Here is a 14443-nt window from a genome sequence, read left to right on the forward strand (position 1 = left end):
CGCCGAATCGGTTCCGGTTTCCTTAAACCGTTCGGTTCAAAAAAAAAAAAAAAACGGCTGGGAGGCTGGGATTCGACGATTTGTTTTGTGCGGACAGCGGAGCCACTAAGGGCTCGCGTTGTGTGGCATTGCAAGGCAAAAAAAAAACGTTTTATGCGAAAACTAAAAAGCCGAAAACCCTATTCCTCGAGCGGTTGCCATTCTCCGCCTCCGTCGTCTTCTCCGTTTCCGTCGTCTTCTCCGTCTCCGTCGTCTTCTCCGCCTCCGTCGTCTTCTTCTCCGCCTCCGGCACCTCATCTAGTTCGAGAAGCAAAATCGCTTGCGGTGAGTATACATTAATGATTTTTGTGAGATTGCGGTGACATTTGTATTCTTTTTCTGTGTATTGTTTAGATTTATCCAAGAAATATTAGTTTCTATATTTGTATTATTTTTTCTATTTGTATTGTTTAGATTTACACACAAAAAAAAATATTTCTCATTTCTACGGTGGCATCTGCTTCACACACAAGCATAAACAAAAATTCCAGCCTCCCCTACTCTTATTATGTTCGAATGTTGGGGTCAAAACAGTTTGAATGGTTGCAAATGTAGTGTTCTATATGGAATCTCCAGGTGATTTTTGGGTCAGACTTCTCTATAGTATTAAGCTTTAACAGTTCTCTAGCAGTGATAGTTGGTCCCTGCTTCGTTCTTATAAGATTTTTGGGCTTCATTTCAGGATAAAGTTTCCAACCGTCTAGGTTATTGTGGCCCTTGAGTTTGCATTGAGTAATATAGGAATTTTTTTAATATTTTTTATCCTTCATTCCTTTTATTAGTTAGAATTTTTTTTAATCGTTTTATTAGTTTCAACATATTCACTTATCTTTTGAGCAATGAGATAAAATCATAAAACTATTTGAAGAAATGGTTGAATCATGTGAAACTATTTATTCAATTTTTAATATATATTAATAAATAATTGATGCACTATGTTGTGCCTGCGGCACAACACATCCGGGAATAACGGCCAGATACGCTCCACTATCGTTTTTTTTACCTTTTCGCCTCTCTGCTTCATTAGTTGGCTTTATGTTATTTTGCTCTTTTATAGCATTTTCCAGTTATTTTAGAAAAGATAGAATTATACTTATAGGAGAAGAGAAGGGCCGAGACAGTCAGTGAATTGTTAATCCTCTTATCAATATACAAATTTCCTGGAGCATATAGCTCCGTTTCCCTGTTCCATTGCTTGGCTTGCGATTCTTTTCCTACAGGTTTTCGGAGATCCCAGCGACGGCATCAATAATTATGTTATTATTGTAATATTTAAATATAATAATATTTATTATGTCATCCGGTTCGACCCCGGTTCGACCCCGGTCGAACCATCGAACCGCTAACCTCTTCTTCTTCCGGTTCATTGACCGGTCCGATTTTCAAAGCCTTGGGTTTACAAACTAGCCTCAATCCATTAGAGTTAATTTATTTAAAATCATATCCAGTAGAACTAATTAACTAAGGCTTTTAGAGGGTGCTACTCCTTCCAACTATAGATTTTGAGCACGCCCCCCTTGCATCATTTTCGATAGTTATTTCCATGGTAGCCTCTCTATCTGGTCATTAAGGCCTCGTTTGGGACGACTTTTTTTTCTGCTTCTTAAAATAGCTTTTTAGTACAAAAATTTTAATTTTTGTACTAAAAAGCTGCTTTATGAAGCAGTAAGAAAGCCGTCCCAAACAAAACCTAAGACTTCATTTGGGACGGCTTTCTTACTGCTTTCTAAAGCAGCTTTTTAGTATAAAAATTTCTTAAATTAAAAAATGTTATATTAAAAAGCTGCTTAAGAAAGTAGTAAGAAAGTCGTCCCAAACAAAGCCTAAGGCTTCGTCTAGGACAACTTCCGTATTATTTTATAAAGCATTTTTTTAGCACAAAATTTCTTTGACAAAGACAATTAGAAACATACCATACTTGCTTCTCTTATAAATAACCATATGAAATCCAGGCGAAAGCATACAGGTAAGGAAACAATACAGGCCATTGAAGCTGATATAACTCTGCTAACCTTCTAAGAGAAGCTTCCTTACAATGGCATCTGGCATTCCATCAGCCAGAGGAAACATGTGGCCTGCATCAGTTAGTTCATGATATTGAACCCAGCGAAGCTTCTGGCTAATGTGTCTAGATAAGATAACAGGTACAACAAGATCTTCAGTTCCATGCCATAAATGAACAGTTCCTTCCTTGCTTGGAAATGGGTTCTGGAGATCCATTGGGTCAAATTCCCATTTGCCAAAACCAACTATCATGTCGCGATGGAGTGACTCGTATTCTCCTTGTTGCCTTATCTGTGCCTGTCAACAACTACATTATTTGTCATGTAACACAGTAGGAATGAATATAAAAGGAGAATTAGGCTTCGTTTGGGACAGCTTTCTTAGGAATCTCCAACCGAAAAACTCATTTTTCACTCTATAATACAGTAATATACCAAAATGCAGTAACTTGTCTCCAACCGAACTCTATTTGCTAACGCCAGAAAAAGATTATTCCTAATATATTCTTTATCAGACTTAATTCTATATAATTTTGGAATTAAAAAAAATATAAATGACGGATGAACAGTGCGATCATCCGCGATGAAATAGCATCAAAATTGCCGCTCGGTTGGAGCGACGGAAGAACGGCAAACGGTTGTTTGTCGTTCCATTGGACATGCCCTTACCGCTTCTTAAAGCCTTAATAAAGTTGATATAGAGAGTTAGGATAAGACTATTGAATATGAGAATGAAAAACAAATACAAATAAGAATGAAATACAAATACATTAAAAAAAAATCATCAGGGTTCACAATAAAATCTTAAGCAGCAATAATGGAATCAAATTTCAGAATAAATGTCATGAACTTAATGTGAGTGATTAGAACCTACAAAACAGTAATCATAAATATTTACCTTGTTCATAGATATCTACTTTCCACAGTATTTTCTCAGTTATTAGAGATTATAACATTACTAAGTACAGCCTACATGATTGTCACTATTGAAAGATGTAAATGGCTACAAAATCATCACTATAATTATTGATGGAAGAGGAAAAAATTCAGAGTATTGAGAAGCATACCACATAATGAGTTCTAGCATCAAACTTTCCTAAGAGCTTCAAGTCCGGTGCAGAGAAAATTTTAGAGTTATGTTCTATGACGCTTGATGATGGAAACCATTTCTGAGTGTTCCACCAATACACCAGCCAAGGAGCATAATGAGCCACTCCGACTGCCCATTTGTCTTGCATGGCCTGTTGGTTGTAAGCTTCCATGGATAAATTAAGGGGAAATCCAGACCACCAGTAGTTAGAAACTGGAGCAACAATTGCCGCTCCTGCAAGCCTGTCGCACATAGTATGGCATGACATGGCGAAATCCAATTCAAATCATCAGACCAAATAAAACAAACAGAATATAAACGCATAGAACCCATCAAGAATTTTATATAGCTTTATCCACCAATTGATGGCATTTTTTTATTATTATTGTGGAGTTCTTAAAGGCTTCTTAAAAGACATAGAAGTTATACTCCACAACTTAACATATTCATCTTTAGAAATCTGTCAATTTAAAGTATTATGAGAAGATCTACATTTCTCATTGAAAAGTTACTCATTCAAAAAGAAGAATTTAAATAATGATATCTACTAGTCCTATTTTTCATGGTCAGAGACTTCTTCTTTGGAATCTACAAAATTTTGTCAATGACTTCATTGTTTAAACAAAGAAAAGCAGGTATTGCTAGTAAGAGAAAATTTAGACAAGGACATCCTGATTTAAGTTCGATTAGTATGAGCTTAATAGTAATCAAGTTTCTTTTAAGATGAGTCTAATATATGCCTAATTAATAAAAAATTTATATTGCATGTATATCAAAATAAATTTTTAACGTATATCAAAATAAATTTTTAGGGTATACATGAAAAGGCTGGAGTAACTCCAGTGGAAGATAAGATTAGAGAGAGTCGCCTTAGATGGTTTGGTCACATAAAACGGCAGCCTTCCGATGATCGGTTAGGAAAATAGATGTATTAGATTTGACTTATGTTAAGATAGGTAGAAATAGGCCTGAAAAGACTTGGTTAGAAAATATTAGAAATGACTTTTCTTTATTAGATTTAAATGATAATTTAACTTTTAACATGGCACAACGGAGAAAAAGGATTCATGTAGCCAACACCATATAGCGGGATAAAGGCTTAATGTTGTTGTTGTTGTATATCAAAATAAATGTGAGTAAAAAAACTCATTTTGATTAAATGTGCATCAGATATCCTGACCAAATATTTTCCTTGTTAATATAATCATTAGTTTATGATGGTTAACTGGTAATAATAAGCAACACTGCTGGAACCAAAAATTGCTGTGCTTCGCTCATTGCAACTCCTGCGGATCAGCAATAAGTTTATGCTTGCCTCCCCTCTGGCCTTTATTTTAGGGAAATATTTTCTTGCAAACTTTATGTAGATTGTATAAGATGGTGGAATTAAATTAAGCTAGAGTGAAAGCCAACTAATTATACCTGTGAGGTATGCATTTCAGACAGGTCCAAGCAATTTCCCCGCCCATGGAGAAACCCATAATGTGGAACTTAGAACCAAGTCCCAACTGGTCAGCAAGTTCTTCAATATCCAGTGCTGTGCTTTTTACAGTCTTCTTTGGATCAGGATCACTTTCTCCATATCCAGATCTGTCAAAAGAAAGTAAATAGATACCTAATTCCTCCACTAGTTCCTGAGAAACAGGAAACACATCATATCTGCAAGAATCAAAACCGTGGATGAAGATAATCTTATAGTTGGCCTTCTCCTTTGGAACCCCCGATTCTAGGTATGCCAGATGCCTGCCATCCCTGAGCTTAATTCTAGGAGATGTAACAGGAGGAGCATTTGATGCTCCACAAATCTTAGGAGGTGGAGGTTGAATTACGTGGTAAATCCATGCAACTAAACCGACCAAGAAGATCCCTGAGAGCTTCACAAACACTCCTGAAATTCAACTCCCGGCATTTTAATCTCCAAATATAGTAAAGAAAAGCAACTGACGAGCTGAAGCTGATTTAATCAAATTAGATTACAAATACAAACACTTCATCCATTTTAAAGCAAAGTGAGAACCAGGTAAGCTAAAGATGAAATCAAAAAAAAAAAAAAAAACGGTATCGTAGTCTTCATTTGTTTCAGAATGAATCGATTGAAATAGATAGCGTAGAGGGATGGAGATTTCACCGGAAGAAGATGATGGAGATTTCCTCTGCATCTTTCCTTCTCTAGCTGATGCTGCTGAGATGTTTCTGCACGTGGTGTCTGCCATAGGTGTGGCCGTTCTGCTCATTATCTCATCTATTAAACAATCGAGAAAGATTCAATAAATAATAAATAAAAATATTAAAAACAAAGAAAGAAGGAAGCTGGGAATTTTTTTGGACGTAGTAAATCCTACAAATTTAGATTGAATAATAAATTAAAGGTTAAAATTCGAAAATTGATTCATATAATAAATCTTAAATTTTGACACATCGTTTGCGATTTATTATATTGTTTAAAATTAAAAAAAAAAATTCCTAAATTTCTAAAATTTTATGAAAAATCCAACTGTACTTACAGAAAGAATCAAAGTCTACTTTTGATTAATTCCAACTTAAATGCCTTGCAAAATCAGCCAAAAAGATTGGATGGGACCATTGAAAGGGACGCTTTGAATCTAAACGACAACAGAAGAAAGGTCGCTTGTGGCTTTTTTGATATTCGGGAGAAATTTTCTTTGGCAATGGCAACTTTTGACAGAAACATTTATTTTCAATATAGGATATTGAATAAATATTACGTTCTTAGAAAAAAGATAACTAAATTTTATCTAATTAAAAACGAAAATTTCATTGTTATTTTATATTTAAAAGATATCTTAATTTTTTATATAAAAATCTTATATTTTTTACAAAATAATCAAAGCTTTCTTTAGCTTGAATTGCCTATAATTTTGAAATAGTCCAAAGCCTGAAGTCTCCCATAATTAAGTATCATAAAGCCTCATTTTTGCAGTTGGGCCCAGGAGGCAATTTCAAAAGGGGATGAGGGAAAATTAATATGAAAGTGATTATATGAGAATTGTATTATTGTTTTCCTAGTTTTTTTTTTTAAGTTGGGGATTATTTGGGCTCTAGCATGCGGCTAAGGATTTGGGAGAGCCGAATCTTCCTATCCAATTGAAGTTTCAAGTATATCTTACTACTTTATTTCATATATCATATTATAAAAATAGTAAGAATGTGTTCTTCTTCCTAATTTTTTATTATCTTTTGCTAATTTTAAGGAAATTGATTCAACTTCCTATCAAATTGGTATCATAGCTGTTTGATCCAAGTGTCGATGCCTAGAAGAAAGGTCGAAGTATTGGAATGGGAGATTGGACAAATGAATTATGAAATTTTGAATCTCAAAACTCAAGTTTCAGATTTAAAAAGTAAAATTTAAGTGGTCCATGAAAAGACCGATTTTAAAAATTTTCATCTGGGAGGAGATGTTGGATAAGTTGCTCGATGGCCAATCCAAAACAGCGTCGCCGAAGGTGAATGAAACCTCCGACAACCAAGGGAGTACAAAAAAACCCTAATCTAATAAGGTGAAGGGAAGAGTGGGAAGGGGAGATTATGGAGGGAGAGCAGAGAGTGCCTCCTATAGAGCCTATTCTTAGGGAAGAGGGGTAAAGATACGGGGAGAGGTGTGAGGAGGCCAAGCATGAACAAATGATTACTAAATTTGAGAGGAGACGGGTGGAGTTTAAAAGGGGAATGGCTAATTATGATTGAAAAAGTGCCAAATTTAAAAGGGAATGAGCTGAATTTTAAAATAGAGATATTGATTACGATCTGAAGGGTGTTGAGTTTAAAATGAGAATGTGAGAATTTGATGAAAGTGTTGGGTACAAACTTAGAAGGGATTATTGGGACACTTGGGGGGGGGGGGGGGGGGAGGAGTGCCTTGGGGAAGGGGGGGGATTATGGAGGGAACAGAGGAAACGAAGGAGATCCGAGGGTGAGGAAGCAATTTTTTAGGGAGATGATGCCCATTGGTGGATCTATAAGATGGAAATGTACTTTATTTTCAATAGGTTGACGAAGGGGGAAAGATTAATGACAACTGAAATGTGCTTGGAGGGAAAAGCTTTAATATGGTACCAGTCGGGAGATACAAGGTGACCCATACGGACCTAGAGGGAGTTTAAGGATTGCTTGTTTGAACGTTTCTAAACCAGCAAATAAGGGGACTTCTCTGAGCAGTTCTTCGCCCTAACGTAAGGGGGACAGTTGTGGAGTACCGTGAATCATTTGAGCACTTAGCCAGATTACTTGACCAATTTCTGGAGATTGTACTAGATGGAAATTTTATGAAAGGGCTTAAGCCAGATATTCGAGCGACAGTTAAAGTGATGAGACCTCGTGATATGGGCGAGGTTATGAAGCTAGCCTAGTTAGTAGAGGATCAAAGACACCTAGAGAGAGGGGATGGAGGCAGTAGCTCAGGATGTTCATATAGGATGACCACCATCTTTTTGGCATCAAAAGAGTCGATACCAGGTACTCTTAAGGAGGCCCTGAAAGAGAAGAATATAGGAAGAAGACCTAGGGACAACTTCAAGAAGCTCACAGAAACGGAGTCACAAGAGAAGGGGGTGAATGAGCTCTGTTTTAGATGTGATGTGAGGTATACACCAGGTCACATATATAAGACCGAACTCTTCAAGTTCTCATATTTTGTGATAACGATAAAATTGAGGAAGGAGCCATGTTTCCACCCCGTGGACAAGCTGAGTTTTTGAAAGGGGGGTATTGTTAGACCGGTCCAGCTGCTCAACCTGGACCGGCTCTACTGAGGCGGAACGAAGGAGATCCGAGGGTAAGGAAGCAATTTTTTAGGGAGATGATGCCCATGGATGGATCTATAAGATGGAAATGTACTTTATTGTCAATAGGTTGATGAAGGAGGAAAGATTGATGACAACTGAAATGTGCTTGGAGGGAAAAGTTTTAATATGGTACCAGTCGAGAGATACAAGGTGACCCATACGGACCTAGAGGGAGTTTAAGGATTGCTTGTTTGAATGTTTCTAAACCAGCAAATAAGGGGACTTCTCTGAGCAGTTCTTCACCCTAGCGTAAGGGGGACAGTTGTGGAGTACCGTGAATCATTTGAGCACTTAGCCAGACTACTTGACCAACTTCTGGAGATTGTGCTGGATGGAAATTTTATGAAAGGGCTTAAGCCAGATATTCGAGCGACGGTTAAAGTGATGAGGCCTCGTGATATGGGCGAGGTTATGAATCTAGCCTAGTTAGTAGAGGATCAAAAACACCTAGAGGGAGGGGATGGAGACAGTAGCTCAGGATGTTCATATATGATGACCACCATCTTTTTGGCATCAAAAGAGACCGGGTACTCTTAAGGAGGCCCTGAAAGAGAAGAATGTAGGAAGAATACCTAGGGACAACTTCAAGAAGCTCACAGAAACGGAGTCACAGGAGAAGGGGGTGAATGAGCTATGTTTTAGATGTGATGTGAGGTATACACCGGGTCACATATGTAAGACCGAACTCTTCAAGTTCTCATATTTTGTGATAACGATAAATTGAGGAAGGAGCCATGTTTCCACCCCGTGGACAAGCTGAGTCTTTGGAAGGGGGGTATTGTTAGACCGGTCCAGCTGCTCAACCTGGACCGGCTCTACTGAGGCGGAACAGTTCCGCCAATTTTGAGGCAAAACTTCCGCTTGTTTTAGGCGGAACATGAGCCAGCCTCATTTTTGCAGCGAGGCTCATTTTCGCAACAGGGCCCAAGAGGCATTTTCAAAAGGGGGATGGCGGGGAAATTTGAAAGGAAAATTAATATGAAGTGGGTTGTTTGAGAATTGTATTATTTTGTGTATGCTTTAAGTAGTGTTTACCTAGGGTTAGATTTTTTTTGTCTTGTTTGCTGAGTTCAGAGTAGTCTTAGGTTATTTAGGCTCTAGCTGGTGGCTAGAGATTTGGGAGAGTCAAATAGTCATCTCCAATTGTAGATCCAACTGTATATTGTTATCTTCTTTCATATATCTTGTATTAAAAATAGTACTGGTGTGTCCTTCTTCCTATTTTTTTTATTGTCATTCGTTGATTTTGAGAAAATTGTACCCACTTCCTATCAGAATCAACCTAAACTCAACCTTTGGTATGGAATTACTAAACTCGTTTGAACGACTCAAAAACTTATCGATTTATTGAGACTATTAGATCGATGCATTTGCAATTCACCCAAACCACTCAGTAACCAAATAGAAGGATTTGCTAGAAGAACTCGCCAAAGGTACTCACATTCAATCAAAAACTCCACTAGAAGTTTCTAATTAGTAGTTGACTACAAGCCAAACTCATTCCCTAGCTACAGTGTGTTAGAGTGTATATCTATATATGTATACGAGAGACAAGTCTGACTTTGAAAAATCTACACAAATATACAACAATATTCACCCTAAAAATTTTGTTCCATCGTGGCAAGACCAACCTGAAGATTCTTTTCACTACCAATACTCATTGCAGGAGCATGAGGCCCCCTTGAAATGATGAAACCTATTCTGATCCCTCGAAATGATATCATGTTTATAAACTCTAGAAACTAATTTGCTGAACGAATGACAATCACCACACACTCTGAGGCTTAACAATATGAATAGAAGCTCCCTTGTCCAGATTAACAAGTCCAAAGGCAATGGCTAGCTTCTCACTATGAACACCGAGCAAGCTTTCTTTCTCTTCTTCTTCCACATCAAGAAGAACTTGGCTCCAATCAGGCCTATATCCTTCCATCTTGAGTTTACTGGTTACTTCCTCCAACTTAGCCTGAATCACCTCGCTGCATTTTACACCCATCTCTTTCCCCACAAGGAATTCATGAATTATACCATTAATCATCACCGAGCTACATCCAGGATTCTTTCTCACTACTCTCGCCTTCATAACAGCACGAATAGCATCTACATTACCCCATTTCCCTGCCTTGGCATACAAGTTCGACAGAAGGAAATAGCAGCTAGAGTCCTAAGGAGCTAATTCAATTGCATTCATGGCAGCAAATTCCCCAGTAGCAATAGATTCATGCTTGAGGCAGGAGCTAAGTAAGGATTTCCAAACCATGGAATCAGGCTCCATTGGCATTTCATCTATGATTCTATGTGCATTCTCCAACCGCCCGGCTCGGCCAAGGAGATCAATCAAGCAACCATAGTGTTTTATGTTTGGTTTAATTTTAAACTTTTCATTAATTAGCTGAAAAAGTTGAGGCCTTCATCAACTAAACCACTGTGACTGCAAGCATTTAAGATAGCCAAGAAAGTTACCTCATCCGGATTGACTTTCATTCTCTGCATTTCATGAAAGAGGTTCAAGGTTTCTCAACCAAGACCATGGAAGGCAAGCCCTGACATCATAGAATTCCAATCTCCAACTCTCCTCCTGCAAGAAATGCTTTGAAAGATAGCTAAAGCAATGCCAATAAGACCGCACTTCGAGTACATCTCGATGAAGGCTGATGCAAGATTCCCTGAATCTAAGTTTATTGCGACAAACAAAGGCATGAATCCATTTGCCTTCCCCAGCTTTGATGCAACCAAAAATCATGGAGTTCCATGAAATCACGTTCCTTTTAGGCATTGTGTTGAACACCCTTCTCGCGACCTCAACTTCACCAAGGTCCAGATACATCCGGAGGATAGAATTGGAAATAAACGGGTCATTCTTGAAATAGGTCTTGAGAACCTGCGCGTGAATCTGCCGCGTCTCTTCCAAGCCCGAAGCTTTCCCGCAATATCTGAGAACTGAAGGGAGGTACAACTCCAGGCCGTGAAGATGGCCGATGAAAGCTACCATCTGGGCGTATAGAAGCAGGCAATCTCAACGATTGTTTCCTTCCAAGATTGGGAAGACGGAGACGAAGCGGCCGGCGACGACGGGATGAAAGAGAAGTTCGTATTTAACCATTTGGCCGTGGATCTTCCGGAGATCCGTCGCTGCTCGGCATCGCACCACCAGAGACACGGCGGCGCCGTGATCAGCAGCGGAGGGCGGGAAGTGAAGGGCTGCCATCACGGTAACTGTGATTTGATAATTATTAATTTATTATATAATTCCATTGCATAAGAATCAACTTATTTTGAGTAATCAAATTATTTAAAAAACACACAAAATCAATTTTTTAAATCATTCAAAATTTATTTAAAATATAAAACAAAATTTCAAAATAATTTAAAAATCGAATAATTTTCTCTACAAAGTGTTGGTTGATTCGAGCAATTATTCTGTGGGAACACAGGAAGGTTCTCCCATCCGGTTACGCTTAGGTACCGAGTGCGGTACATTTTTGGGGTGACGTGACGCATTTTTATTGGTCTGTGGACACATCCGGACTCCGTAGAGAATAATAAATCGATTCTAAGAGACTCGATATATATATTTGCACTATAACTTTCTTAACATAGAATGTTAAATTACAACTTTAAAAGCTCATCAATGCTATAAAATTTCTAGCCCGAACATCCTATATAAAGATTGTAACTTCAAGCCACTTCAGGGATTGTTGGCATCGGATTTGTTGCAAGATTAAAGTCGGATTTACGATAAATCATGTCAAATAGTTTTCAAGCGTGTCGTAAATCTGAATTACTCTTAAATTCCATATTTACGGGTATACGCCATAAATCCAAAATTAAGTAAATCTCGATGTTCAGCGGATCAACAGAATTATGGATTACGAGATTTATAGATTTAGTGGAAGAAGCACGTGAAAGAGGAGAAATATCATTACCACAACTCCTATCGCAAAGAACTCCGATCCAACAGGAACAACGTCTTCAAAGGAGACAAAGAAGCTTCGATACTTGCAAAACTCAACTTCACGGGCAGGAGAACATCAACGAAGAAATGCAGTAGAGGAAAAGCCAACTCATTCGAAGATGTACCTCACACGAACTAGCGGAACCGAAGAGGATACGAAGAAGTAAGAAGATGAGGAAAGCCTACCCGCCTAAAAGATTAATTCTTAAGTTTTAATTAGATAATAATTATCATAGTTTGATTAATATGATTTAAAATAGAAATAATTAATTAGGTCATTATCAATATAAATATTAATTAAATACTTAATTAGTACCTGAATCATTAATTAATTAATTAGATAACTACAAGTCTACAAGTATAATTAGTAATTAAATTATTAAATAATTTATTGAATAATTAAACTAGCTACTGAGTAAATTATTCATAAATAACTCATAATTAAGTTAACACATAAATAAAATTCAAAGCATATTAAATTTAATTTTTAAATAAACAAATCATCTAAAATCCTGAATTACACTGTCAAATATCTTCTCATGATTTATCAAATTTAACACCCTCAGTATTTACTAAATCCAGATTTACAGAATTTAAATCCCTCTAAATTTAAATCCAATCCTATACCAACGGGCAACGGCCCCTTAGTTTCTCGCAGCTCTTTCTTCTTGAAAGTTCTCCATTGGAATGGCTCTGCGAAGCGTAGTGATGGGTATAAGACAGTTGGCCAGCAGAGCTTCTCCGGTCGTCAGCCGGTGCTCGTAGTAGACAGGCAAAGGGATGCTATTAAGCGCCTCAAGCTCTATTTCGAAGAACTCCTCATCGCTACTCTTCTTCTGCAGCTGCTGCTGGTCCATATCATCGATAAGCTATGTAGTTTGGCCGGTTTAGTCTTCTTTTATATATAGCTGATGTGAAGATATTTAGGCTTCGTTTGGGACGATTTTTTATTGCTTTTTAAAATGGAGTTTTTGTACAAATTTTTTTATTTTTGTACTAAAAATCTGTTTTAGAAAGCAATATAAAAGCTGTTCCAAACGAAGCCTTAGTTTGATTGTACAATCTAAAGTAGGATGGGGATGTTGCTTATAACTCCATATTAAATTTTATAAAATATTATAGTCATCTAAATCTGAAGGTGGTGGATATATGCACATTAAAAGAGAGATTATTACGTGCGGAATTCGGACATAGAGAACCGTTCGATTTTGTGATAATAAACAATAAAAAAATAGTGATGAACAGTAACTTCGTTGTTAACACTCACAAAATCGAACGGTTCTTTGTGTATGGATTCTGCACAATTTTATAAAATATTATAGCCATCCCAAATCGATCTTAAATATGAAGGTGGTGAATAGATACACATTAAGGAAGAGATTATTATGTGCGGAGTCCGGACACAGAGAACCGTTCGGTTTTTGTGACTGTGAACAGTAAAAACGCAGTGGTGAACAGTAACTACGTTATTCACAATCACAAAATCGAATGATTCTTTATATCCGGATTATGCACGTAATAATCTGTCCCATGCATTAAGGACATATAGTTTGCTAGGTTTGAATTAGTTGGCTGACTTAGGTGGATTGTGAGGCTTCAGCGTTGAGGAAGTTAGCGTTGGGATCGAGTTGGTTATCTGCTGGCTGCTGAGGATCTGATCCTTGTTGAATTGGTTAAGAATGGATGACACTGCTGGATGAGTTTAGAATTAATGGGAGGAGAAGACAATGAGTTTTTAAGTCAAGAGGGATTTAATATAAAATTTAAGCTTCCATTCTAAACTTTGCTGACAGCCCACCCATGTGAGGTTAATACATTCCTTGTGTTGAGGATAATCTCCTTCAAGTTATGTATATTTAAAAATTAGTTTATGTTAGTCCACATGCACACCTAAAAGGAGTTGCAATAGGTCATAAAAAGTGCTGCGAAAGCTTATTTTTTTAGTAGTGCCAATATATTGTAAGATTTGGCAGATGCTTTATCACAACATTTTTAAAAATTTAAAAATATATAAAAAAAAAAATTATTCCTCAGTGTTGACTTATTTATCTTGTGTTTTTATTACTTACTTTGATAATTAAATTCTGATGAGGCCAAATTATTTATCATAAGTTGGTTTGATTATACCAATTCAACGATGATTTGATGACGATGGTCAGGTGGTGTTACGATGGTGGCTTTGCGGTAGTATTCGGGTGGAGTTTTGGGATTTTAGAGCATCAATTTTTTCTTGAATCTCAAACTAAGGTCCTAGTTTTCAAATCATATTTATTGTGATTGAGTTGGGGTTTTTTATGAATATTTTAGAGTGGCATGTCTTGTAACCATAGTTAAAATTTAAAACACTTCATGTAACAACTCATATCAACTCCCTCGATCACAAATTATTCCTTTTACATTTAAATGCCTTCATTATGTTGAAATCAATCAATTTTAGGCTCATTCATTTGTCTCGTGAACACGCTAGATTTGACTAAAGCATGTGAGATTTGGAGATCGCTTGGTCCTCCAATTAGTGTACTGAAATTTCTTGTTGCGCTTAAAGTGCTTC

The 14443-nt window shown here is 37.1% G+C and overlaps 2 protein-coding genes across 2 annotated transcripts; both read right to left on the reverse strand.

The window, feature by feature from the left end:
- Nucleotides 1-1940: 1940 nt before the first annotated feature.
- On the reverse strand, nt 1941-5374 carry LOC110096683. Its single transcript, XM_028700461.1, has 4 exons — nt 5261-5374; nt 4555-5020; nt 3110-3374; nt 1941-2340 (listed from the first exon to the last, which is right to left on the reverse strand). The coding sequence occupies exons 1-4, from the start codon at nt 5364-5366 to the stop codon at nt 2047-2049; spliced, it is 1131 nt and encodes a 376-aa protein (XP_028556294.1). The 5' UTR covers nt 5367-5374; the 3' UTR covers nt 1941-2046.
- Nucleotides 5375-9702: 4328 nt separating this feature from the next.
- On the reverse strand, nt 9703-10929 carry LOC110096673 (pentatricopeptide repeat-containing protein At5g46460, mitochondrial-like). The gene is made up of 4 exons (XM_020822730.1): nt 10486-10929; nt 10401-10424; nt 10195-10329; nt 9703-10101 (listed from the first exon to the last, which is right to left on the reverse strand). The coding sequence occupies exons 1-4, from the start codon at nt 10927-10929 to the stop codon at nt 9703-9705; spliced, it is 1002 nt and encodes a 333-aa protein (XP_020678389.1).
- Nucleotides 10930-14443: the final 3514 nt, after the last annotated feature.

Source organism: Dendrobium catenatum, unplaced genomic scaffold (genome assembly GCF_001605985.2).
Source record: "Dendrobium catenatum unplaced genomic scaffold, ASM160598v2 fragScaff_scaffold_1521, whole genome shotgun sequence".
Classification (NCBI taxonomy): Eukaryota; Viridiplantae; Streptophyta; class Magnoliopsida; order Asparagales; family Orchidaceae; genus Dendrobium; species Dendrobium catenatum.

Coding starts and splice junctions, on each gene's coding strand:
- LOC110096673 (XM_020822730.1), bottom strand. CDS start 10,929: ATGGTAGCTTTCATCGGCCATCTTCACGGCCTGGAGTTGTACCTCCCT. Junction 10,425..10,485: donor GGAGATTGGAATTCTATGAT/GTCAGGGCTTGC, acceptor CATGAAATGCAG/AGAATGAAAGTCAATCCGGA. Junction 10,102..10,194: donor CAATGGAGCCTGATTCCATG/GTTTGGAAATCC, acceptor TTAGCTCCTTAG/GACTCTAGCTGCTATTTCCT.
- LOC110096683 (XM_028700461.1), bottom strand. CDS start 5,366: ATGAGCAGAACGGCCACACCTATGGCAGACACCACGTGCAGAAACATC. Junction 5,021..5,260: donor ATCTCCATCATCTTCTTCCG/GTGAAATCTCCA, acceptor GTTGAATTTCAG/GAGTGTTTGTGAAGCTCTCA. Junction 2,341..3,109: donor ATGCTAGAACTCATTATGTG/GTATGCTTCTCA, acceptor AGTTGTTGACAG/GCACAGATAAGGCAACAAGG.